Below are 26,435 nucleotides of genomic sequence, written 5' to 3'. Positions count from 1 at the left end.
CTTCCCAGCTGGATGAGAACACACATCATCTAGCATCTAAGCTTCACTTTTTCTGAGGTAGAAGCAGAGTCCACCTGCTCATCCAGATTTTTTTTAAGATTTATGTATTTATGCATACAAGAATTGGGGTACAGGCCAGAGGTGTGGGAGATGAGAGGATTCACCAGAGACAGAGTGGGGAACAGAACAGGCATATAGACCGAAGTACACTGCTGAGGGGAGCAGCGGGTGAGTCAGGAGAGGTCTGCTGTGCCATGTGGGTAGCTCCCGGAGCAAGAATCAAACTTGCACCGCGAGGCTACGGACAGCTTCACAGTGCTGCGCTCAACCCCTTGCACCCATGCTCATCCAGATTTTATGTAGAATGAGATGTGGAAAAGCACTTTGGAAATTACAGAGAACCGAGGAAGCTGGGCTGCTCCTCCTTCTGTGCCTGGCCCCCTCACCCCACTCCCCATTCCAGGTGAAGGTCCGGTTTTCTGCCCCTCAGGTCCTTTACTCTTGCATGACCTACATACTTGGGATCTCCATTACCTGCTCCTGTACCAGACCCTTTGACTGCCTTGCAACTCAGCCCTCGGTCCTCATGCCATCATGGCTGTGACTCACAGGACCAGCCTGGCCTCTGCCTCTGTAGACAGAGAGCTCTCGGGCAGCTCTAGCCTGAAACCTGGTTGCACCATCCGGCCTAGCCTGGGTTCTTCCATCTTGGACATGCTAATGCCAGCCTCCCACACACCTGTGCCTGGGAATCTGGGGTTGTCACCCTCTTCCTGCACCAGCCCAACGATCACACTGATTCAACCCTGCAGAGCTTCACATCTGTGTCTCCTTTCCCAAAACCAGGTCCACTGTCCCTCACCTAAGCCTCTGAACCACAGCCACAGCCTCTGAACTGGGTGAAGTTGCTATCATTTAAAATCCCATCAAGGGCCTCCCCGGTGGCGCAGCGGTTGAGCGCTGGGTTGCGAAGCTGCCTGCAGCCTCTGCAGCCGGTTCGATCCCCGGCTGCTCCCCGGCCACCGGAGGAGGGTCCCATATGGCGAGCAGACCTCTCCTGCCGCCCGCTGCCCCCCTCAGCAGTGTACTTCGGTCCCTCTGCCTGCTCTGCTCCCCGCTCTGGCTCTGGTGAATTCTCTCACCCTCCCGTGCTTCTGACTGTACCCAGTGCATGTATAAACCAAACAAACAAACAAATAATAAATAAATAAATAAATAAATAAATAAGACATGCCTCTAGAAAATTTAAAAAAAATAAATAAATAAATAAATAAAATCCCATCAAAAGATTTTGGCAGCTGCCTAGGGCCTACCAGACAATCATTCAGCACTACCACCTGCCCTTCCAAATCCTCAGGGAAGGGCCCTGTCTCCATTCTGGGCCCTGCTTTCCCCATGCTAGGCATCTCCCACCACACCTGACACTCCCTGCCTCTGCTTTTGGTGATGCTGAGCATGCCACCTGGGACATAATTACCCCTCTCCACTCTACTACCTTTACTCAGCTTTTCATACTCAGCTCAAATGTCCTCAAAGCTTTGCCTGCAGACTCAATCAGAAGTTGTCTCATCTGCCTGCGGAACCCCAGAGCACAGGGATGGAGCACCGTTTGCAGCAATGACCACAGCCTGCACCCCCTTCTAGCTCTGAAGTGTCTCCCTCTCCTGTTTTAGGTGGTAGGAGCTGCTAGATCACAGTATCTTCATCTTTACAGTAATAATGATCATGATAATGATGCTAGCTGTCATTTAAAGATCCCTTATAATGGGCCTGACATCACCATTATGCTGTATCTTACTTAACCCTCAAAGGACCTAGTCAAGTCCGAATTTCTCCCTGTCCCCAGGTAAGTGAACAGAAAGATGCTAGGCCAAGAGACCAAGCTGGAATGCTAAACCCCACAGATCCTTCGGCTGCATATTAACAGCCTTACTTTTCTTTCTAGAATCTCACTAACTAGACTCTCCTGGGAGCTTTCAAAAACACTGATAATTTGGCTTTACTCCCAAAGAGGCTGATGTAGTTGTTCTGGATTGTGGCTCATCAGGTTAGTCCCAACATGCAGTCAGGCTGAGGCCCACGGCCTGGTGGTTCCATCTGACCTTCTGGGGCCAGACAGAGCATAGCCTTGGAAAGGGGATTGGTTGCACTTGGAAAATCTTACCACCATCTACATTGCTATGAAAAGTGAGTCAGTACCTTATTTTTAACCAAAGCACTACGGAGGAAGAGTAACATGGGGATGGGCCAAATAAGAACCAACGCTAGCTTTTCTACCTCCCACCCATCAACTCCCTGGCTTAGAATGCTCAGCCCCCAAAGACCTCAGGCCCCTCTGCAACCTCCTTGCATATAAGGGAAGTAGCACCTTTAAAATCACTGAGGCTGAGAGGAAACTCACAGCAGATGTTCATTTTACAGATGAACAAACTGAGGCCAAGACAGGAAAGAGACTTGGCCTGGCCCACACAGAATGGCAAGGTCAGAGCTGGAAGCCAGTCTGCTGGTATTCTATATGGAATAACCCCAGTGTCATTCCAGCCTCAGCCTGTCACTGGTCAGGTGGCCCTAGGAAAGCCAGTTGGGCCCACCAAGCATCCTTTCCATTCCTGCACAATGGTGAAGAATTCCAATGGTTCCTTGTAAGGGAAAGCAGGTGAAATGGTTATACTGGGGTATGAGGATAGTGTCTGGAGCTATTTACTGACTGGAATAAGAAAATTAAATTAGAAGGGCTGCCAGGAGTTGCTGCCTCACAGGGACATGTCCTGAAGCTGGCCACTCCAGCCCCAGGGACATCTTGGCCCATGTTCCAGACACCTGCTGTGGCCTGAGGGCCTGTCCATCCACATCTTGGCTCAGAGCCCCTGTCCAGGCCCAGTGATGAGTCTATCCCCATCCTTGGCATTTTGCTTCCTAGCAGCAATGTGTGCACAGTAACTCCTCATCACACACTTTCCTCCCCAGGTCTCTCACTCCCCAGACTTCCATCCACCCTATTTCCTGTTGGGGTACCATTTAATAAGGTTAAAAACTAAGCTCCACTCTTTGCCCAGCAGCAAGTTTTGGGATGCTTGAATAGATAAAGGAAATTGATATGATTGCTATGGGAACCAGGCCATCAGACTGATCACTTTGACTATGAATGCTGAAGCAGGGCATTCTGTGTCAAAGGTCAGTGTCCAAGACCAGACATCCTAGCAAGTAACAGGCCCAAACCAACTCCCTCAATCATAAAAATCCCACAAAAACAGGTTCTAAAAGGGAGCCCTGACTCCTTCTTCATGTGCAGACCTCTCCTGTCTAACCCCAATAAATCTGCCTTTTCTGTTCTCCACTCTGTCTCTCGTGAATTCTTTCAACACCATACCTCCAGCCTCACCCTGGTATTTCGCCCCACTATACTCCCCAATTTGGCCCTTCCACAGACTTTCATCTGGCTCGGATCTACACAGCCTCACACCCTGCCCTCTCTGGGCCTCAGTCTCCACCTCCCCCACTGCTGCACAGGGTCAAAGGAGCCCATGAGCAGCAACTTCAGCCTGTCTAGTGATAAATAAAGCTCAGTGACATTTCACATGCCCTAACCACAGCCTACAGGGGTGGACTCTGCTCCCCACTAATACTTGGGTCAGGTCTGTCCTCCCTGTTATTCTGCCCCACAAGACTTGGCAGGGGTGCTTCAGCAGCTGCTGTTCATCAGCAGCTGGAGGACTTCTCTGATGCAGCAATATCATTGTAATAGGACAGGTGCAGGCATGTGGGGGACTGGCTAGGCAAGCAACAGCTGAACAAGAGGGGAAGGAAGAGCTGGGATGGCCCTAGGCCTCAAACCAACACCAAGCCTTGAGGCCTGAAACTCTCAGCCCAATTGTTGTAATATTCACCCTGCCTCAAGAGGGCACCAGAGGGCCTCCCTGGTGGCGCAGGGGTTAAGACACAACCTGTGAAGCAATCTGTAGCCATTGCAGCATGAGTTCTATTCCTGGCCAGCCAGGAAGACACCCACATGGCAGGACAGACCTCTCCTGTCTCGCCCGCTGCTGCCCTCAGCAGTGTACTTCGGTCCGTCTGCCTGTTCTGTTCCCTGCTCTGTCTTGGAGAATCCTCTCACCCCCTGCATCTCTGGCCTATACCCCGATTCTTGTATAAAAATAAATCAATCTTTTTTTAAAAAAAAAAAAAAAAAGAGGGTGCCAGAGACACAGGATATGCCCTTTCTGCCTCATACGGTGATACAGCCCAAGGCTCCATGCCTGCCTGCCTGGGGTACAGACTCATCCTTTGGGGGCCCCCTGTTATGGAGCTGGGGGAAGGTTAAAACCTATCAGAAAGGAAGAGAGCTGAATGGGTACTGATGTCCTACCTGTGCCATGCATGGATCTTTTCATTATTGGATTGTGCCGCCCCCGCAGGGACTCATGGGAGGCACCTAGGAGAGCATGGCAGTTGGAGGACAGTGGGTGAGCCACCTAGTATAGAAAGAATTCAGCATCTCATCACCCAATACAACTTGCACCAGTGAGCACCAACTGAATACTTTTTCTGCTAAAAGTGAACAAACTCTTCCTTAAAATTAGCCATTATCTAGTTCCCTTTGCTGCAAAAGCAAAGGTAAAATGAACCCCCGAATCACACATCAACTGACATCATACATTCACTCATGTGTTTATTCATTAAACACATTGTTGCACACTCACTGTGGGCCAGTACCATGAAGGCTGTTCAAGATACACAGCTGGAGAGAGAGATAGTTGTTATTCTCAAGGAGCTTCTAGTCAAACAAGTCACATGACGGAGTAATTACTATGCAGACCACATTAAGAAAAGCATAGTGGGTTGGAATTAGAAGAAAGCAAGCAACAGGAGAGCTTTCCAGAGAGGTATTATTTGAGCTGGGTACTGAAGGATGCATAGGAGTTCAGCAGATCAAGTTGGAAAAAAAAAAAAAATGGCATTCCTCAAAATCGGGACAGCAGGAGCAAAGGCCGGCTGGGGAGTGACCCAGAGGAGGCTCACAGAACAGGAGGGTCTGGACACACACCTAGTCCCCTTCATGCAGAGTCACTTACCTCTTTTTCTGGAGGGGCAAGTGCTGTCTGTTTCTTTCGTCTCGCTTCCTTGGATTCTTTCTCAGTCTCCCGGACCAGTTGCCTAATAAAGCCTCCTGGGATGACAGAGAAAAGGGGAGGGGGCGAGGATGGTGGAGGGCTCTTGTCCTCTTCCCGAATCTGTTTTGCAGAAACAAAGGAGAGAGCTCAGTGAATGAACCAGTGGGGTGACAGAGCTGGGAGGAGCCCATGGAGGATGTATATGAACAAGAACAAGTAAAAGAAGCCACAGCAAAGCAAGTGAGCCTCAGGCTGGCTCCAGGCAACCTAGTCAGCATGTGGGGAGGGAACGCATGAGCAGCAGAGCTCGCTCCACTCAGTATGATTTCACCTGGGCCAAACTTCCTCATAATATGAAGCAGAACCACGGAGGCCATTGACTTCTTTCCTTGGTATGGGGCAGATGCTTCAAAGGGGGCTTTTCCAGTTTTCAGGAGATGAATCACAGGGTTCACCCATATTCTCTGCCACACCTCAGTTTGTACTTAATAGAGTTGATTAATTAATTAATTACTTGCCAGAGGCATGGTAAAATAGGGAAGGGTATGCAGCCCTGGCTTCTAGAAGGATCCAGCCCCATGGAGACAGCCCAGTGTCCCAGCACTGTAGCTGCTTGGTGATCCCTCAACCAGGGAGTGAGCAGCTAAAGGCTCTGCCCACACCAGGTCCTAAAGTCAGCAGCCTGGACTTTGGCATTTTAGCCCTGAAATGTGATCCAGGCCACAGCTGGCTGGACTTGGGTTACAGCTGAGACCCCGTCGCCGGCCACAGTCACCATGGGAGTTAAGATGTGAGACTGGTTGTCACTGACCGGGTATGTCCTTAACCAGCATCACTGTGATTGCTCGTGAGGAAAAAAAATATATATATATATGTATATATATCTCCAGCGCTACTACAGAGGAGCTACACACTGGTTTAAAATTAGCTCCTTATGGGCCTCCCCGGCGGCGCAGTGGTTGAGCGCTGGGTTGCGAAGCTGCCCGCAGCCTCTGCAGCGCCGGTTCGATCCCCGGCTGCTCCCCGGCCACCGGAGGAGGGTCCCACCTGGCGCGCAGACCTCTCCTGCCGCCCGCTGCTCCCCTCAGCAGTGTCCTTCGGTCCTTCTGCCTGCTCTGCTCCCCGCTCTGGCTCTAGTGAATTCTCTCACCCTCCCGCGCTTCTGCCTGTACCCAGTGCTTGTATAAATAAATAAATAAATCTTTAAAAAAAAAATAAAATAAAATAAAATAAAATTAGCTCCTTATGAGGGTCCTCTGTGGGGGCCTGGAAAAGACTTGCTCTCTGCAGCCCAGTTGATGAAGGGGGAATCCAAAAGAGGTAAAGGCCAGGAGACAAAGCAGAGGCCATGGGAATCGTCTGGTTAATGCAGAACTCTGCCCAGGAAGAATAAAGCAGGGAACAGGGAAAACTGGGCTCACATATACACACATCTCCCTCTCCATGACACTGAAGCCTGCTTTGTAGAAGAGAGGGAATCTTAAGGCACCCTCACCCGCTGTCATCCTCAGCTTCTTTCATCACAACTCTCAATGCTCCACCCAGATCATTCCAGGAAGGGCAGAGACAGCAGGAAAGCAGCTTCTCCTCCACCCCACCCTCCAGCCTCCAACTCTTCAAATTATGTGCACCCTTAAAGGTGAGATGAGGGTGGACAAGAGAACAGCCATCAAAGAAAGAGGCGCCCCTTCGCTATCTTGTGGAAAAACACAAAAGAAGAAAGACTGGAGAGTGTGCCCCTTGGTGTCTCCATGGTGACAGATGTAGAGACCTCAGAAACCCACCCTGTGGCACAGCCTGGCAGCCAACAGCTCTACTGCTGCCCCCCCAACTCTTCCTCCCACATAAGCCCCCATGCTCGTCAGAGCTGCATGAGAGGGGACCCCCAATGCCTACTGCTACTGGGGACAGGCAAAGGCCAGGCAGGTGCGGGAAGAGTGAAAGGCACAGGCACTAATGCCCAGCAAGGTGCGAGAGGCCACGGCTAACCAAGCTGGCTGGGAGGAGGTGGAAGGTGGGACTGGCCGTGTCACTGGCAGGCGCTGGCTGTCAGACTCCCCGTGCTAGGTGGGAGGGGACAGCGCGGACCACTCATGCCATGACGTGTCCTCCATGGTCCCGGCAGCCCCTGCAGCTGCGGCCCCAGCCCCAAGCATCACTTTCCTTCTGCTCCCACAGTGCGAGGCGTGAAGAGATGGCCATGCTGCGTCAGTGGCAGGATCGTGAGACGAGATGAAATGGCGCTTCCTGCCAGACAGCACGGAATGAGGTTTTATGGGCACTGGTAGCAAGTGAGGGGGACACAAGACTGACACACAGAGACAGTGGGGAAGAGAAGAGAGACACAGATTAGCTCAGAGGAACTGCCTGGTTCCCACCCCCACCAATGCCATAAACATTTCACTGCCATTTATTCCGGGGCGGGGGGGTGTCGGGCAGGGGAGGGGGTACTTCTGGCCATGGAGTGGACAGTGCCCTGAAATCCTTTCCCCTTGTCCCTACAATTTAACTTTTTGTTGAGATATAACACATGAGAAATGCACATAATCATGGGTGTGTGACTGAATGGCTCTCACAGAAAGGATGGAACTATGTAACACATGAAGGATTACAACTAAATCAAATTAAAAATATTTTATAATTTTTAAATAAAAAATAGCATTTAATTTTAAGTACATTGAGTTCAAATGTAAATATTATTAAAATTAAAACAACAATTTGAATTAAAATTATTAAAAAAAAATCTAAATTCCATCTCATTTAAAATATTTTATGAGACTTTCAAGCACAGGCAAATCTAATCAGTGGTGGAGGCTGGAGAAGCTGTTAGGATTAGGCTATTTCTGGGGCAATGCAAATGCCCTGCATCTTGCTGTGAATGATGGCTTCACTAGGACATCATACACAAATATTCATCTAGCTGTATTTCAATTAAGACTGAAAATTTCACTGCATGAAGTTCTATCTCAATTCAAAACATACACAGACTATTCCCAGCTCCCTCGGACCTCTCGCACACCTGCTCCTAGTTACTGTTCTCCCAAGGGTAATCATGGAATAGTGGGGTTTTGTTTCATGAGGGAGCAGTTAGATCCACAGTTTACCTATGAAAATTCAGAAAGGGCAGGAAATCAGAACTATAAACTGGCCCAAGATTTGGGAAATGATTTATTATCACATTTAAAACCTAAACAAATGTTTACAACTTTGACCTAGAAAGCCCTCTTCTGGAAAACAAGCTTGAAGACGTAATCCTAAACCAGAAAATCTCATCACAAATTCTGTTGCTTGTAGCAGTAAACAAAAACAAACAAACAAACAGAAAAAGACACAACCTAGGTGTCCAATAACTACAGAATGGCAAGTAAATTTGAGTGCATTGAACTTGAAGGAATATCATGAATCCACTGAAAAAGGGAGGTGGTTAGGAAACATTTTGCAACAGCTATCCAGGTTTTCCCCCACTACCAAAAGTAGTGCTCCTATGAAATATTTCATAAGCTGAAAATGGCATAAAGCAAAGAAGCAATTACCATTCATTTATGTGGAGACATTTTTGAGTGTTCCCAGGACCAAAAAATAACCTATGAAGCCATATAAGAGAACACATAAATCCTACCTACAATAACCTAACACACAGTAAAAGCAGGGTGGAGCTGATATAAAGTGGCTGGTATAAAGTAATTTCCAAGGAAGAAGCTGGGCAAGACCACTCTTGCTACTCGGGGTGCACACTACCCCTGCAAAGCCTGCTTCAAAACATAAGTTGAACACTGTTTTTGATTTTCACTTTTTGTAAAAGCAAAAATTCCCTTCAAATTTTTGTTAGCAAAAACAGGTAGTAATGCAGGTCTTTCATATACACAAACTTTTGCAAAGCAGGGGATACCTGTTGAGGTACCATTTTATGCCAGTTATAATATTTGCTCATTGTAAGTGTACAATGATTTTTAAATACATTTACAGCATTTAAAAAATAAATTTACAAAGTTTGCAACTGTCACCACAATTACATCACTCCCCAGAAGCCCTTCATACCCATTTGCAGTCGCTAGCTAGTTCCACCCCATACCTGGGGAACCAGAGCCCTTCCTAGCTCTACATGGACATGCTTTCCTGGACATACAGAGCATATCACTTTTACATCTGGCTTCCTTCACTTTGCATAATATTTTTAAGGTTCACCCACATTGTTGACTCGGTTCCCCGTGTGGTCATCCCCTCTTAAGCTGATCCCCTCCCCAGTTGATGAACACTGGGCTTGTGTGCATGGGGCCCAATGTGAGTAACGCTGCTAAGAATAGTCACCAAGCCTTTGTGTGCCCCTGTTATATTTCTTTCAGAAGGTCCCTAAAAGAGGCGCTGACATTCTCAAAATGTTTGACATTCTGAGAAAGTGCCAAAGGGGTTGCACCCTCTCCCACCACACCTGCTGGTTCCAGAAGCATCTGGGTCTCCCTGGAAGGTACACGCGCCACCTTGCACAGTGAAGATGGTAGAGCTCGACACGGCATCCATGAAAACGGTCCAAAAGGCATGAATAACAAAACAGCCCACGTAGAAAATACACCCACGCACAATTGCACCAAGATCTCAGTGGAGGTGGGCCTGAGCAGAAGCACGAGCCTGGGCTGGGCCTGTCCTCTGGCACAGACCCTCCCAGCCCAGCCCTTCCTGAAGAGGCACACCCCGCCCGGCCCTGGCCCCAGCTGTCGGCGCCACGGTCACCCAAGAGTCTTCGAAGGCCTCGTTGGCCTGCAAGTAGCCGCTGTCCGTGACATCCGTGAGATGCCGGCTCCGGCAGCACTCAGGGAGTTCTCGCCTGCGCGCGGACAGCTGCACACACTCCGGAAGCAGGTGAGGGGGATCTGGCCACCCGACAGGTGCTAACGTCAGCACTCATCTCGCGAGAGCCCGAGCCCGAGCCCGTGCCCACCTCCACTTTGTGAGATGTAGCTTGAGGCTGCAATCAGCCCCAGAGTGTTTGCACCAGAGAAATCAATGAATAGAACAGGTGGAACATGCGTGTTCTTGGGGAGCTGGTCACTAAACATTTACCAGCACGTGTCTGGTTGAGACCCCAGTGGTCCCACAGGGCCTGGAAAGCGGGAAACCTCAAGATACAAACATCCAGGAAGGGACAATTCAGCTCTGATGAGGCCACTTGCCCATGAGGAGACCTTGGAAACCTGGCCAAGTGCAAACAGCTGAGTCTGTGCCTTCAGAAAAAGCCCCCCACAGTGGGGCTCCTTGGTTTGCAGAGGCTCAGAAAGCTGCCCAAAGGCCAGATATCTGGGAAGAGGTGGGGGGCCAAAAGACCCCCTCCCCAATTCTCCCTTTGGGAGAAACTGGAAAAGCCCCTGAGTGACACAGGCAAGAATCTGCTCTGCTGCTGGCCTGGGGAGCAGGGCCTGGGTTATGAATAGGCATGATGTGAGGTGGCTGCGCTGGCCATGGCCTCTCCTTCCAAACCAGCTCAGGCCTGGCCAGGTCAGCAGCTACTTCCCAAGAATTGCCCTCAGTGTCGAGGCTCCAGGGAATTGTGGCTGTGGGTCCGGGCTGTTCTAGAGGGTCACAGTGCATGGGGGCTGTGAAAGGGAGCTCGTTGCAGGGACTTTACTCACCGTGTCCTGGCCCCAAACTCTCTAGGCAGCCCCACTGACCCAGGGCCAGAAGCCAATCCTACTGGGAAGGCTTTGTCAAGCCTTAATTTAAGCAAGTGTTCTTATCACCACGTTCCCTTCCAGGCCTGACTCTCACACCTGCCTCATCAGTTACTGCTTTAAGCCTCTGAGGAGGCCCCAAACACTGGGAATTCATAGTATAAAGTCTCAAGTCTCCCCTCAGGGGTGAAAGAGGTTGGTGAAAGGCCCTCAAAGTCAGAGATGGCTTGGAACAGTTTTCCATGCACTCATGCTGGCTCTAAATGACCCCATGGGGCCCCAAGTCTTTCCCCTGAAGACCAGGTGTCCAGTTCTGACATGCAGCCAGTCCTCCAGTGACTTGACCCACGCCATATTAGAAACCTCCAAGTCCTTATAGGGACCTTCAGGCCTCTCAAAACCACCGATCCTAATGACTCTTCCTCCTTGCTCCTCCACGTCAGTGACCCTGACTTCCTGGGTGGCCCTTCCAAGCAGATTCCCACCTCAGGGCCTTTGCACAAACTGTTCCCGCTGCTTCAAATGCTTTTCCTTCTGCATGACTCACCTCCGTCTCCTCGCAATGACCCTGCCCTCACATTCCCACTCAAAGTGCAGCATAGTCATCCCAGCCCACTCCAGGACTCTCCATCACCTTATCTTGCTCTTTTTTTCTTCCAGGCCACTGAATCAGTGTCCATCAGGCTGAATATTTTTTGCTAGTTTCTGACTCCCCCTAAAGAACATGGCCCCTATGGGGGCCATGATTGCCATCTGTTCTGTTCACTTACGTAGCCCCAGCGCCTAGAATAGTGCTTAGCACCTTCTTGGCTCTCAATGCGTATTATTGAATGACCGAATGAATGGATGATGATGAGGATTGCAGCGGAGAAGGGACAGAGCAGCCAGTGTGGCAGGGCTTTCTGACATCCCCCTGAGCTGTCTGCATCTACATGTAGGGGGTGGCGTGTATCGTGCCCAAGTTGATGTCCTGTCATCACCATTAACCTGTAGAATTCCAGAACGTTCTCTGAGCCTCAATTTCTTAGCTGTAAAATGGAGGGAAGACAGCCACATACTTAGCAGGCACTTTATCCCTGGCACCAGCTTTAAGTCATATTTCATTTTCATTTCATTCCATGTTGGAAGTAGGCCCAACCCAGAACCAAGCACAGGATGATTCACCAATAATCCAAGAGGACCTACTATGTGCCAGGCACTGAGATAGAGCCTTATATGTAAGTTGCCCCTGCCCCTTATATTCCTACTGGGCCTGGTAGTTAATTATCTCACAGTCATTATCACCTGTCGTTCCTAGGATAGCACCACCTGGGTGGCATCACTCCCATAGAACAGACAGGAACTCAGAGAGGTTGGAACACTTACCTGGGGTCACCCAGCAAGATCAAGCTGAGAGCTGCCCAGATGTGTCTGACCCCTCCCACACATGCTCAAGATCGAGACACACCTCCCACTGGTAATGTGAACACAAGGCCTATCTGGGAGCTCCAGGAGACTCGGAGGTATCCTTGTCCTGGTGACATATTATGGAACCCTTGGAAGTTGGCTCAAGTACGCACATTTAGGGGTAGGAGTGAATAGGCAACAATATTTATTTAGCATCTGTTCAGTGTTAGTCATGGTGCTGGGTGTGTCGCTGTTTAGGGACTAGGGGCATTAATGGATTCTCTCAAGGTCACACAGGAGGGAGCAAGGATGACCTGGGTGGCTAAATCCTTGCCCAGAAGGCGGGGGTGGGGGGTGGGGGGGCAGAGGGGGGCGAAGGCAGGGCTAAACCACTAAGATAAATGCATTGCTTTCAACTGGGAACTCACGTGGATCATGGCATTTGCTCTTCCCAGACAACCCCTTACAAGGTGGATTCTGTGAGGACCCCATCTCAGAGGACTCAGGTAGAGGGGGTGGAAGTGTGGAGCTGCCTGTTGGACCCAGGCAGTCTGCACATGGTCGCTTCGGGGCACCAGCCTCCAAGCATGGCCCTCACCGTGCCTGTGCCAGCTTCTCAGTAAAAGCTACATTCCTTCTTTCTAACCTTCATCTCCCATAATCCCACAGGCTCAGCTCCTCCGTGAAGCCTCTCTTCAGGGTGCCAGACATGCACCCTCACAGTCCTCCCTAATCTCTCTTCCACCCAATCACCCCCGTCACCCTGCCCTCTGCTCCAGCGGTCACACAGCTTATGTGACCATTTGGTCCTTTGTCATTTCAGTCTTTGTTGAGAATTCTGTCTTGTCCACAGTTTAGCTCGTGAGTGTAAGTTTATTTCCCGGCTCACTCACAAGGTCCCCGGGAGCAGGCACTGGCCACTGCGAAAGCCAATGTGGAGCGAGGATGCTCCTCAGAGACCAGCTGGCTACCTGGCGCCTGGTTTCTCGACTGTGACATTAGACACCAGGTGCACAGGAGAGAAGACAAGGGAGGCAGCGATGCTGGGAGAGAAGATGCCACCTGCAGGCCCTGGCCTCGGTGTCTTCTGTGTACCCCTTCAGATACATCCTCGACTCTCTCAAGCCTCTGGGGGGTGGAGACAGACTGGAGTGCTCCATCCACCATCAGAGTCTCAGAGTTCCAGCCCCTCTCACCAGGAATGTCCTGGATGGATAGTCAATGAGTTTCCTCTTGGTCATATCCAATTACTAGAAACTAAGACATTTAGGGTCTGTGCTAATAGGTTTTCTTCTTCGGAACCACAAAGCCCTCTGAGACCATCAAACTTACTTTCTCCTGTCCTGGCACCCATGGACCAGCTAAGGGGCCACATCTTCTGATGGCAGCAGAACCAGAGTCCTTGTCTTCCCATGCCCTGCATCTGCCATGTTTTTTTCTTATCCAGAGAGCTGGCTCGTCAAGACAGCCACATGCTGCCCCCAATTCTGTTCTCCTAAGTGACAGAAAACAAGACTTTCCCTTTGAAACTTATGGGGTCTGCCCCCAGCTTCCTCATCAGGAGCCTCCAACCACTTCTCAGGTGAGAAAGTTCTCAGGACTTGCCGATCCTTCTGAATGCTGGTCACTCCTCTGGGTGTTTTCCAGACTGCTCTGTGCAGCAGAGGTGGGCACTTACACCACAAGAGGCTGCCCAGGGGGATCACAGCTGGCTCCCTTCTCGGGGCTGATGTCAGTCCTGGAGGTCTCACACCTAAATGTGGGTCCCACTCTGCCTGTTCTTGAAGCTCTCGGGTCTGCAGCTCCTCCATCTATCAAACCATTTCACAAGGTAGTGTGAGTACAGCAGGTCCTTAAGTAACACTGAACATGCCTTCAATGTTGTTTCATTATAACGCTGATGAGAATTAATCCCAGACACAAAAATCTAAACAATGATGTTACTTAAGGACTTGCTATTGCTCTGTGTTGTTTCCCTTAAAGTCACAGTTTCCAAGAATTTATCAACTTATCAGTCCTGGAGGTCTCACACCTAAATGTGGGTCCCACTCTGCCTGTTAGTAAGGACGAATTGAGTAACATTGAGTAAGGACTAATTGTACTATGTACTCCATATACCTGGGAGCCATTACTGATTTTAATATGGTGTCCTTTTGCCTCCACTGTGTTCCCTATTTCAAACAGGTCAAGTCCCAGGGCAATCTTCAAATGCTTTAAACATCAGTGGTTGACAAGCCAGCACTTCCCCAACTCACCCTACCTCCCCAAACACCCTACCCCTGCCACCCCCAGCTACTATCTCTCTAGACTGTGCCGTGAATATTTCTTGGAGAAATGATTAGAGAGGAAAGTCTTGACTCCTCCAGCACACTGTTTTGCCCTCTCCATATCTGCAGCTGCCCTGCTGACCTAAACCACGAAGATAAATGCATTGCTTTGAGCTGGGTACTCACGTGGATCATGGCATTTGCTCTTCCCAGACCCCCCCTTACAAGGTAGATTCTGTGAGGACGCCATCTCAGAGGGCTCAGGTAAAGGGGGTGGAAATGTGGAGCTGCCTGTTGGACCCAGGCAGTCTGCGCATGGTCTCTTTGGAACACCAGCCTCCCAGCATGGCCCTCACTGTGCCTGTGCCAGCTTCTCAGTAATTCACCTTATAATCATTCACCTTATAATCAGATGAGGTGCTGGACCTTACACATGGGCTTGTGGAATCATTCAGGGATTGTCAATAATGTTTCTCTCAAATTCCAGCACTGACTGATCTGTAGATGAAAGCTGCCTGGACTGTTCTATTGAGAAGGATCCTGAGCTATGCCTGGATTAGCAAACAATTGTGCTATAATTGATTGGCAATGTCTGCTATGGGCACAAGAATAGTTGAAAGTGACACCCATAGCAAATATTTGCCATTTCCAGTCTAGTGTTTCCCTTTCTATGATGAAGCACGAGACTGGCCAGACATCTGCTGGGCAGCTCCCCTGACTGTCTTTAGAGTTTGTGTGCTCCATCAAAGGGTCATCTTCCTACCCTCACTGTGTTGTTGCCTACAGCTGTGCTAATACAGCAGCCACAATTAAAATTAAATTAGAGGAAAACTTCAGCTTCTCAGTTGTATTAGCCACATTTCAAGTGCCCTCTAGGCACCTGTAGGGCTAGTGGCTACCATATTGGACAGCACAGACACAGAACATTTCTGTCATTATAGAAAGTATTTGATCCAGTTGGACTGGATTGGTGGTTTTCAATAGGCAGTGATGGTGCCCACCAGCACTCATCGATGATCCGGGAAATTCCTAGTGAGTAGGGCTGGGACTCTGAAACACTCTGATGGTGGATGGAGCACTCCAGTCTGTCTTCACCCCCTGCTGTCCTTCTCTCTATTATTCTCCATCTCACTGTCTCACCTGCTCCCTCCCTCTTCCCTCCTTCAATAGTGGACATTTGGTAATACCTGGAGTGGAGGTCATTTGTGTTGCCGTAAGTAGAGAGGGGATGTTACTGACATCTAGAGGGTTGGGGCCAAGTTTGCTACTAAACATCCTATGGAGGAAGGAAACTGGCCCAAATGCTGCCCCAAATGCCACTAGGACTGAGGCTGAGAAACTCCGGTCTAGAAGAATCATGCCAAGTGAGGAGGACCATTAAGGGGGAAAGAGAGCAAAACCATCTTGCTTCAAACAATAAATAGACATGCATAGAAAGAACTAAGAAATGAGCAAACCACTGTTGACAGAAGAGCAAGAAGAGAGAAATTCCTAGACCCATCACCACGTAGTAGCTCCATGGCCCTGGGCAAATCCTGTCTGATCTCAACTTCCCCTGGAAATTGATGAAACCAGAACAGTGTCACCCCCCTTGATTATCAACAGAAAGACTTTGTTTTCTGTCCCTGCATCTCCCTCTCACTCAATAGCTAATCCACTTGCCCTCCTAAAACTGAAATTCACACCCCAGCTGGTACCCAAGAAACAGCTGAAAATGCGCTTTGTCTTTTAGGGGCTGAGATGAATGCCCTGGGGATTCTGGACCTTGAAATTCCCATTTCCCTGGCCCCATATTTGGTAAACCCACATTGCCAGTTCTCCAGGGTCTTTCCTTTATTGCCAGAATCTGTAGTTCTTGAGAGCAGTTAAAGAAGCACAGGGAGAAGTAAAACAGAAGAGGGAAATTATGGAGCTGGCTGAGTCAGGCCTGGGGCAAGATGATTCAGATGAAATTGATGATGATGTCTCTGCATCCCTCAGACTAAATGTGCCTCTGTGTGTGTGTGTGTGTGTGTGTGTGTGTGTGTGTGTGTGTGTGTGACAGACAGACAGACAGAAAGAGACAGACAGAGACAGAGAGAGGAGAATGAGAGACATTTGCTTGATGGTTACAAAACCCTTGTCAGTGCTCATTCCAAGAAACTTGTGTGTTAAAAAAAGTTCACTTTTGTTGCCTCCACTCCAACGAGAGCTGAAATCTCATCATTTCCTTTGACATTTGGAGGAGGATGGGGCAGTCTTGGGAGTGGGGATAAAGGGAAAATTGAGTTATTATTCCTCTAATGGGCTCCCCACTGCTTACTGAATGCCAGCCCTAAACTCCCCTTTTTGTGCCTCCCTTACCCATTTCTGTGAACAGATGGCGTTGGATTTGGCAATACCCCAGGGCCCTCCACTTGTGTCAAATCCACCTCCATTTTCAAATAATTCAATATCACATTGTTTAAAAATTAAGGGAGCCATGAGGAGAGAGAGGGGAACATTAAATGCACATCACCAAGGTAAAGGAGCCCATCTGAAGAGACTGCATAATGTGATTCCAACTGACATTCTGGAAAAGGCAAAATGGTAAAAACAGGAGAAAGATCGGTGATTGCTAAGGGCTAGGAGGGAGAGAGGGAGGGCGGAATGAATAGCAGAGCCCAGGGAATTTTTAGGACAGGGCAACTATTCTGTGTAAGACTATAGATATGGACTAAGTGTCTGTATACATTTGTCCAAACTCGTAGAAAGTACGAGAATGAACCATAATGTCAACCTTGCCCTTTGGATGATAATAAGGTGGTGCCAGCTACAACAAATTCACCACTCTGGAGGGGAGGTCGATGATGCAGCCGCCCTGTATGTGTGGGACAGGAGGTCTATGGGAAATCTCTGTTCCTCCCCTCAGTTTGGCTGTGAACCTAAAACAAAGCTAATTAATTTTTAAAAATTAAGGATATGTCATACCACAGCAACCAACAACCTGTTACAATGAATCATTTAGACAATTGCTTTCATCCACTTGGAGGAAAATAGGACCCACTGAAAGGCTGTCCCATCCTGGCCTCGTAGACACAGCCAGGTCCTCTGCTCTAGGGGATACCATAGGTTCTAGGCCTATGCCTTCTAGGCCTTCTATTCTTATCTAGAATGCCACCAGAAGGACTTGATCTTTGCCTGCGTGAACACCAGCCTCGTGGAACTTTGGGATCATCAGGCCCTGAGTAATTGCTGTGCACATTCTCTATGCTTGTGAGAAAATACACGGGTTTCAGTAAGGCAATGCTGGGCGCCTGGCTGGTTTGCCAGCTCACACCAGAGAAGGTGTCTCTCCCACTCTGTTGGCCACCAGACACACCTGCGAGGTTTTCAGGCAGGGGGCTCTGGGCTGACTCGGCCTAGGACCCTATATTTGAAGCCCCCTGGTGAGGAATTGCTGCTGTAAACAGTGGAAATCCCACTCTTGGAGAAGCTTCCCTGGATGTTGATCCCTGGGAGACACTTCCAGACAACTCCTCTCAGGTTTTGGAAGGGGAAGTTAGAGCTCAGATTGGAAAGGGGCAGGTCCAAGGTCACAGAGGCGGCAGGACTGGCTACTCAAGGTGACCAGGCCTGAGTGCAGGTTGGACCAATTATCTATTATTTATTGGTGATGTGCAGTCCCTCAAAAGTCAGGAGGCGAGGAGACAGTTCCTCCTCTTCCTCCTCCTGCTCCTCCTTTTCCTCCTCCTGCTGCTCCTGTTCCTCCTCCTGCTGCTCCTCTACCTTATCCTCCTCTTCCTCACTTTCCCCCTCCTGCTCCACCTCCTCCTCATTTACCACCCCTCCTCCACCTGCTCCTTCTCCTTCCACACTCTCCTCTTACTCTCTCTCTGCAACATTATTTTCTAGAATTCATCCATAGCTTAAACCACACAGGCCTGGACCCTGCCCAACCTGGGCATATTACCCTGATACAAGAGAACTGTCAGTAGCAAAAACAATAACGGCGGGAGCTACCACCCTGTGGAGTACTCTAAGCTCCGTGGCACTCTTGGCCCCCAAATGCTGGTGCACTGGAGCGGGCAGACACCTTCTTGGCTGCCACAAAACAAAGATAGCAGCCTTGCTTCTCGGGTCCTTTGGGGCAGCAGCCAGGCTCCTGTGGGGTCAAGGCCAGAAACTGGGCAGCTTGGCCCTTCTAGGGCAGCCACTTTTATGGGCAGCCACTTCTCCGGGAAAGCTGCATGGAGGCAGGGCCCCCGAGGCCTGCCCTGGTGAGGTCTCCAGGGAGGGAATCCCACATTCAAGCAGAGCCCCTCCTTGACACCACGGCCTGTGGAGCTGCTCCATTCAGAGAAATGCCCGGGAGCAGAGTCCCAGCTCCAGCACCTCTTCTCTCGGGTGGAAGGTCAAGCCAGCGCTGCTTGAAATTCAACACTTGGTCCCTGAACTGCTGGCCCCAGCCCCACCACACAGAGTGCTTACTTTGGAATAATAATAATTTATAATAATTATTAAAGTTTATAAGCAACAGTGCTAAAAACATGAAAGGAAAAGAATTTGGCTCCTTGATCACAAGCTGAGAACCAGTCCAGCAGAGCACGGGCAGCTGGGGGAAAACATAAATCCTGATGTCTGTCGGCTAAGATTCCACAGTGGAGGGGAGCTTATCACTCACTCAAAGCAAATTTTTTAAATGGTTAGCAAGGTTTTGGTCTAAAATCCTGCCATGAAACACTCTGGTTTTCCAAGCGAGTGACAGGAGCAAGCAGTGAAGGGATAAGGGCCCATAGGCTCTCCACCCCAGAAAGGCCTAAAATAGACCCGAAACCAGAGGCCTGCCCCCGCAGCCCCCAAAGCACATTCCAGAAAATTAAAACTTGCCCGTCGGCTCACAAGGTGCCCGTCATCAAACCCAGCCCGACAGTACCTTGTCCACGCGAGGCCACAGGTCAGAAGAACCACTCCCGCCAAAGAGGCCTCCCCAGGCCTCAGGGCAGAGACCCCACCAAGCCGGGAGAGCAGGGGCCGCAGAGAAATGTCAGGAGCACCCTCGCCACGCTCTCACACACATCCCCTTCCCTGACTGTGCCTCCTGTCCTCCCCCCACCCTCTCTCTGCGCCAGCGTGATAGCAGCAGCTGAGTCGACAACTCATTTCTAAAATTAGCCGGTGAGCTCCAGGTCTGGCCAGGAGACGGCAGCCCGGGCCGGCCGTTGACCAGGCCTCCGAGAGCATGGACATATTTGGTGGCACGGAGCAGGGGAGGGGACAGCTCCGACGCAAGCACATTCTCCCCCGTCATCCCTGTCCCCGGCAGGCCGCACACCCACACTCCACCTCTGCCCACACAGATAACCAGAGGTCACAGGGATGGGGCGAGGAAGAGAGGCCAGCTCTGCCTCCAGCCACACTCTGTGAAGAACTGCAGCTGACGCTGGCGCCTCACAGTGCAGCCCGCGGAGACGCCTCATGAGCTTGCAGCTCTCCTCACACGCCGACTCCAACCTGAGGGCATTAGTGGGCTCATTTACTATTTCCAACAATGCTATGAGGTAGGGTTTTCGCAGCAACCCACTTCACAGCAGGGGGAAACCGAGGCACAGAAAGGTTAAACCACCGTGCCCCAAACAAGCAGGGAAGAGCATGCAGGGAAACTGGGCTGGAGCAGATGGTCCGGGATCAGGGCCTGCATCTTGCTCTCTTTAGATGTCTGTCTGTCTGTCTTCCACCAGTCTGTGGTTCTCCTATTAATGCCTGTCACCCAGTACAGGGCCAGGCGCTGGGTGTGTGCTCACGGATGCTGGTGAACAAAGTAATGACTGAATGAAAGATGAGTGTCGGGAGCGTGGGGGTAGGAGAGGCCCTGTAGAGGAACGCCAGGCACCCCCAGGCCCACCCTCTGATGAGGGTGCAGAGGTGCTGTGTCTACACAGAACTTTGGGTGTGCTACAGCCTTGGGAGTCTGGCCCACTCGCTCCTGACTTCAGGAAATGGCTCCCCTCACTGTGCTTCAGGCTTTCCCTCTGTTAAAGTTGCCTTGTCTCTCTAGGACTATCATAAACTCCACACCAGGCTCAACAGGGAAGGATCGGGGAGGAGGGAGGTGTGTATTAGTTGGGAGTCACAGCGGAAAAGACATTCTCAAACTGGTTAGTACAAGGAGAGTTTAATAAAGAGGCTGTCGCAGTCATGGGCAACATTTAGGGAAACCAACAAGGTGAGGGCAGACCTCAGCGAACAGTAGCAGTAGAGACCGATCTCCAGCTCTCTGCCTGCAGGAGAGGGGGAGGGGGGTGTGTGTCCAGGAGGGCTTCCCGACAGGAACTATGGGAGCAGCTGACCCATAGTTGCCTGGATGGAGGGAGCCTGTGGAAGAGCACCCCAACTTTGTTCTCCTCATGCCCTCTGGTCTCCTGCAGTGCCTCCCCTTTACAGAGCCTAGCCAAAAGTCAGACACTAAGAGAAGCTGCTGATGTAGTCCACATGGGCCATATGGACAAGCCTCCTGGGGCAAAAGGCAGAAATAGATTATACAGGTAATGCAAGTCCATGGAGAATGAGTAAGAGGAAATAAATCACTCATGGTCACCCAGACCACTCAATCTTCTTAACTCCAAGCCACCAATGTTACCTACTACTTTGCCTTCTAGAATTTTTTCAATGCTTATACGTATTTTTCAAAATGAAATACATATGGTCTTGTCCCCTATTCCACTGACTAGTTTGGGAACATCCTTTCACATCAGTTTTCTTCTACTAGGACCAAGATGATGACTTGAAAATGTCCACAAGAGAGCCTCCCTGGTGGCACAAGGATTAAGTCTCAGCACTACCAAGCTGTTGCCAGCCACTGGACATGAGTTTGATCCTGGCTAGGGAGCTGGCCCACATGGTACAGCAGACCTCTCTGCTCCCCTCAGCAGTGTATTTCAGTCAATCCACCTGTTCTGCTCCCCACTGTCTCCAGGGAATCCTCTTACCTCTCCCACCCCCACACCTCTGGCCTACACCCCAAGTTCTTGTATGCATAGATAAATAAAAAATAAAATCTTTTTTAAAATGTCCACAAGATAGTACATTTCACTTCTTGTACAGGAAAAAAAAAGTGTCAGATGTATCACACACACGTACAGGAATACACAAGCAGAATAATGAATATGAGAAAGACAATATAATACAAATGCCTTCAAAATTCCTTCCCTCTCCCCAGACTGAATGAATCCCGATTCTGAATTTTCTTTAATTAGTCACTGGTCACTGTTCTGAGTTTTCTATTCATTCTCCTTTCTTTCAGGTTATCATCTTTAAAGGGGTCACCCAGTGATATTACTTGGTTCACCTATCTTGAACTTTACATAAACGATGTCACACTAAATACAGTATCCTAATTTGCTCTTCTTTCAACCAATGTTGTTTTTTTAAGCAGATGAAAAGTTTTAGAAATAATTTATTACATTACCAAAGATAAAAAAAAATTCTCTTAACATCTATGAAACTAAGAGTTTGAACTGCTAGTCTACCAGGAGTGTCAGACTTATATTTCATAATTTTTTTAAAATTTTATTTATTTCTTACAGCATTTTTCATTATTGCACAATGTATGCATTTTCATCTTGGTTATATTCCCCACACAATTGCACCCCCCTTATTTTGACACCAATCCCTCCTCTCCCCACATCCCTTCCCCCCGCCCCCCAAGGAATCTAGAAAACCTAAATAAGGGACCAGGAATAAGAATAACTATAATAAACAAAAAATCAAAATCAACAAGCAACTATAAATCAACCAATGCTGTTTTAAGCTTGGAACACAAATGCAGGTACCTGTGGTTTGTTCATTTGCATGCTGTGTGGTGTTTGGCGATAGGTATGTGCTGCATTTACCCACTCACTTGTTGCTAGACCATTGTTCACAATTCTTACCTGGGGTTACAAATGGTGCTTTAAGGCGCATTCAGGGGCGCCCTCTTGGCATGCTTGTGCATGTGTCTCTGACAGCAAACATGCCCGGGAGTGAAACCCACAGGCAGAAGGGTATGCACATGCTCAAGTCATCTAGAGAATATCAAACCGTTTTCAAAAGGGTGTGGGCAGGTGCACAGCTGCCAGCAAGGACCAGTTACTCCCCATTTTTCAGCAACACTTGAAAATGATCAGTTTTTCATTTCAAATCATCTTTCTGAAACAGAAATTAGCAACCGCAGTCTCTGGCCAGTAGTAACGTTGTGCCTCTTTTTGTGTTTCTGGACCATTTACATTCCTTTATCTGCCCGTTATTCCATTGAGTCATCTGACTTCTTATTGATCCAGGGGAATTCTCCCAATGCTATACATATGTACTGCAAATATCTTCTCACAGCTTCACGACTTGTCTGAACTGGGTGTCTCTTTAAATGAATAAAAGTGAAATATAATAACCTTGCTTTCTTTTGGATCAAGACTTTTCCCTTCTAGTTTTTGGTTTGTTTTTTTTTTTTTAAATCTGTGCTAGTTTGGAAGTTAGTCACGATTTCTATTCTTTTACCAATTGCCCTAGAGTTTTCAACATGTCATTTTAAAGTCTAAAATGTAGCTATATTTTTACCCCGTTGACATTTTTCAAGAGTTATCAAGCAGCTGGAACAAAGATATATGTGAAAATGAATCCTTGCTTCTTGTGGTTACTATAACTTGCATCCATTTTTGGCTCTCCCTGCTGTGTTGATATTTGGTCAAGAGGCTTAAACCTCCAATTTTGAAATTTGATGATGGACCTCAAGACCACTTTCAAGAGGAGTGCCTGGAACAACTCTAAAAAGTCAGCAAGAAGTAAAAAAATACAAGAAAATAATTAAGTAAACCAAGCCAGGAAAGGCCAAACACTAAGTAGTTGTTCTGTGATTCCTCCCATCTTTTGAGTCCTACCAGTAGTGACTTCACTTGACAATATGCATCTATGCAAGGAGAACCCCAAAGAAATAGCAAAGGGAATTTCAGGGGCTAGACTGGCTGAGACACCCAGCAGTGAGACCCACGCACCTCTGCTAGGTGGGATGACGCTGAGTCTGCTCCTCCCTAAACATTGTGATCAAAAATCCCTTCTGCGTCAGAAACCCCAGAGCAAAGCTAACTTTCCACCCACGGTGCACACGCTGGGCCACGAGCTTTGAGTTATCAGTGTCAATCTGTGCTTTTAAGCCCATTTCAGTTATGTGAGCTCAAAGCAGGCTCTCTTTATTCAGGACCTGCTCCCTGTTGGAGGGAGGGGCCCTTTTCAAAGGTGTTAGGAAGGAGAGCACCTGCCCCCCTCCTCTCCTGTAGGCCCCCAGCTCTACATTTCAAACTGGTGAACTTGGGATTTGATGGGGTGCCCCCACCCCTACCTGCAGAGGTGAGTTGTAGTTTATGCTGCACAGTTGTGGACTCACAAACAGTTCCAAATATTAATACAAATTTAAGCGAGTTTGAGTGAATGCTATGTCCCCGCACTATGCTGCAAACTTTGGACCTGTCAACTTATCAGAACCTCAGGAAACCTACAAAGGATTGGGGGTGTGTACCAACATCCCACATGGAGACAAAGTGGTCCAGGCAGGAGGAGTCCCCTGCCCAAGGCTGCCCTGGGCTCAAGCTTGGGAGCCTCCTGGACAGACTGACTGCTTTCTCCACCACGTACTGCATCCAGGCAGAGTCGTGTTTTACTGGCTGGCCAACCAACCCTTTGCCTTTACCCAGAAGGGTCTAGACAGTGAAGAGCTGGGCATTTTACCCAGAGATCAAAAGAATAAAATATTAAAATGTAAAAACAAAATCAGACCCACAGTTGTTCGGGATCTATAAGGCAGGCACACAGGCTCGCTCCTGCCTCTCATCTCCCGACCCACCTGTTACAGGTCCATTGACATGAGCTGCTAAATACGTCTCCCCGCATGGACTTTCTTCATTCTGTGTGCTTCCCATGCTCATATGTGAGCACAAAGTCGAGGCTTGGCCTTTATCTGGTTTGATTCCTGGAGACAGCATGGCTGAATAATTTGGACTGAAAACCCTTTCCAGCATCCAGCAGCCGGAGTGGTCAAGGTGGCCAGGAGGAGAAAGGTACATTTGCTACATCCCCACCTTCAGCTCCCCACATGGTTCTTGGCCCCCGACCAGAAGGGACCCCAGCCTCACGGATGTCACAGCTTGAAAGGGGAGAGGAACACTGTGACCCACAGTGCCATGTGGAAGGAACTGTGAGATACAGGGGGCACCTCCTTTTGGGCCCTCCACATGGCCTCAGTGTAAGTCCCTCACATTTATACATTTGTCCTTAGTCAGAGACTTGGGGGATGTTGCAGCCAGAGAGGTCTTCAAAATCATCTCCTTTCATTTAAGGATGAGATAATGGAGGGCCCAAGAGGGTGCCCAAAACGATCTGGTAGTGAGTTGGGCCCCTGTGCTATTCCCCCTACTCCCGATACGAATGAGTGACTTGGTTTGTGCAGCTGCCGGGAGTGGCTCACGGCGAGGACACTCCGTCAGGCCAAGGGCCCCTTGTGCTGTTGTCTTCTGCCCACGGAGCTCACTACCTGTTCCATAGCTGGGTCTCCTGTCGACGATTTTGCTAAATGATTTTCAAATAAGCAAGCAGATGCAGTCCAGGGAAACTCGATGGCTACAAGGCCCAAAAGTGACCACCTTCTCTGAACTAGCAAGACAGGTGCTTCTGGCTCAAGGACCGGAAGTGCCCCTTACCCTGTGTCTGGTGGTTCTGCCCATGTAGCTATGGCCCTGGGACCGCCACCTCCGTGGATTTTCAGTCTAAAGCAACACCCCTGTGGGGCCTCTCAGTGCATCTCTGTGAGAGCAGGGAAGGAAAGCGAGGGCTCCTAACTTCTGGGGATAATTTGGGGAGCATGACACAACTCCTGGACTGGAAGTGCCTTCGGAGGTTCCTTGGGGACAGCTTTCCAGACTCCACCCTCCAACGTGCCCTGCAGGAGGCACAAGCGCTGTCTCCAAAACCCTGAGACTGTGGAGCTGGCTGTGCTCCAACAACCCACAAAATAAGCAAAGCCTGCCTGCCAGCAGCTCTTTCCTGCAAAATCAGCCTCTGCGTGAATTTCAGCCAATGTCAGGATTCTTTCAAATGAGTCACGCCGCCTGATGTCTTAAGGGCTTGACAAAGAAATGCAGTTTTCAATTGGGGATTGGGGAGGAAACAGCACACCCAAGACCTCTTTGTACAGAACCTTTTTATTGAGATTTATATAAGCAATTGACCAATACAGAAAACCAGTCCAGCTGCTCCAAAATAACTGTAAAAGACAGTGACACTACCCGAGGACGGCACACCGCACCGGGGTGTGACCGTGGACACGGGACGGCCTCTCGTGGAGGATACTATTTCAAACGTGCACTAGTAAGTGTATCCCGAGAGGACTAGAAACCTCCACTGGCACAATCAATATGAAGAGTGATAAAACAAATGATCGCTTCCTAGGTACAATATCTAGGTTGACAATATCTAATTCACTGGCTTCACTTTGTATAGCAATGCACAAGAGAAAACAGATTTATTTCTTGAGGGCTATTACACTTTGCCACGAATATAGTAAGTATGTTACTACATCGATGGCTATGCAGCTAGGTAGACAGGCAGGGACTTCAGCGTGTGAGGGGGGAGCCCCAGGGCCCCACCTTCACTCCACGTCACATCCATAAGGGTCTGCTTGATAATAAGACCTCTTGTAAGGTTATGATCATCTAGGAGGGCATTTGCCTGAGGGACCCTACTTCCCACTCCATTTTGAAATAGCCAGAGGGGAAAGTCTCATTCAATTGTGCTGCTGCCAGGAGGGCTGTTTCTCAACAGAGCCGCCCATTCAGAAAGAAGAGTCTCGGGAGGGCCTTTCCAGGGAGCAGTTGAGGAATCAGGTGTGATGGTCAAATCTTGGGACTGTGGAGAGACTGACTACAGGATTTTGGCACAAAAGAGCAAGAATGATGCCCTCGGATGCACCCCAGCCCCCACGGGAGGGCCACCCAGGGGATGGCCCCACCGCCCCCGCCCCCGCCCCT

At 49.3% G+C, this 26,435-nt stretch overlaps 1 protein-coding gene across 1 annotated transcript in view; it reads right to left on the bottom strand.

The window, feature by feature from the left end:
• Positions 1–19,426, bottom strand: part of MYO18B (myosin XVIIIB) — a gene marked incomplete at its 5' end in the record, with an annotated part of 234,879 nt that extends 215,453 nt beyond the window's left edge. Inside the window, 2 exon segments of the mRNA XM_054694681.1 lie at positions 5,073–5,231; positions 19,322–19,426. Coding sequence (XP_054550656.1) covers positions 5,073–5,231; positions 19,322–19,426 — 264 coding nt within the window.
• Positions 19,427–26,435: the final 7,009 nt, after the last annotated feature.

The sequence above is a fragment of the Talpa occidentalis genome, unplaced genomic scaffold (assembly GCF_014898055.3).
Source record: "Talpa occidentalis isolate TD23 unplaced genomic scaffold, MPIMG_talOcc4v2.1 talOcc4.14, whole genome shotgun sequence".
NCBI lineage: Eukaryota > Metazoa > Chordata > Mammalia > Eulipotyphla > Talpidae > Talpa > Talpa occidentalis.
Note: the sequence above shows the minus strand (reverse complement) of the source record. Positions and strands in the feature narration are given on the sequence as shown.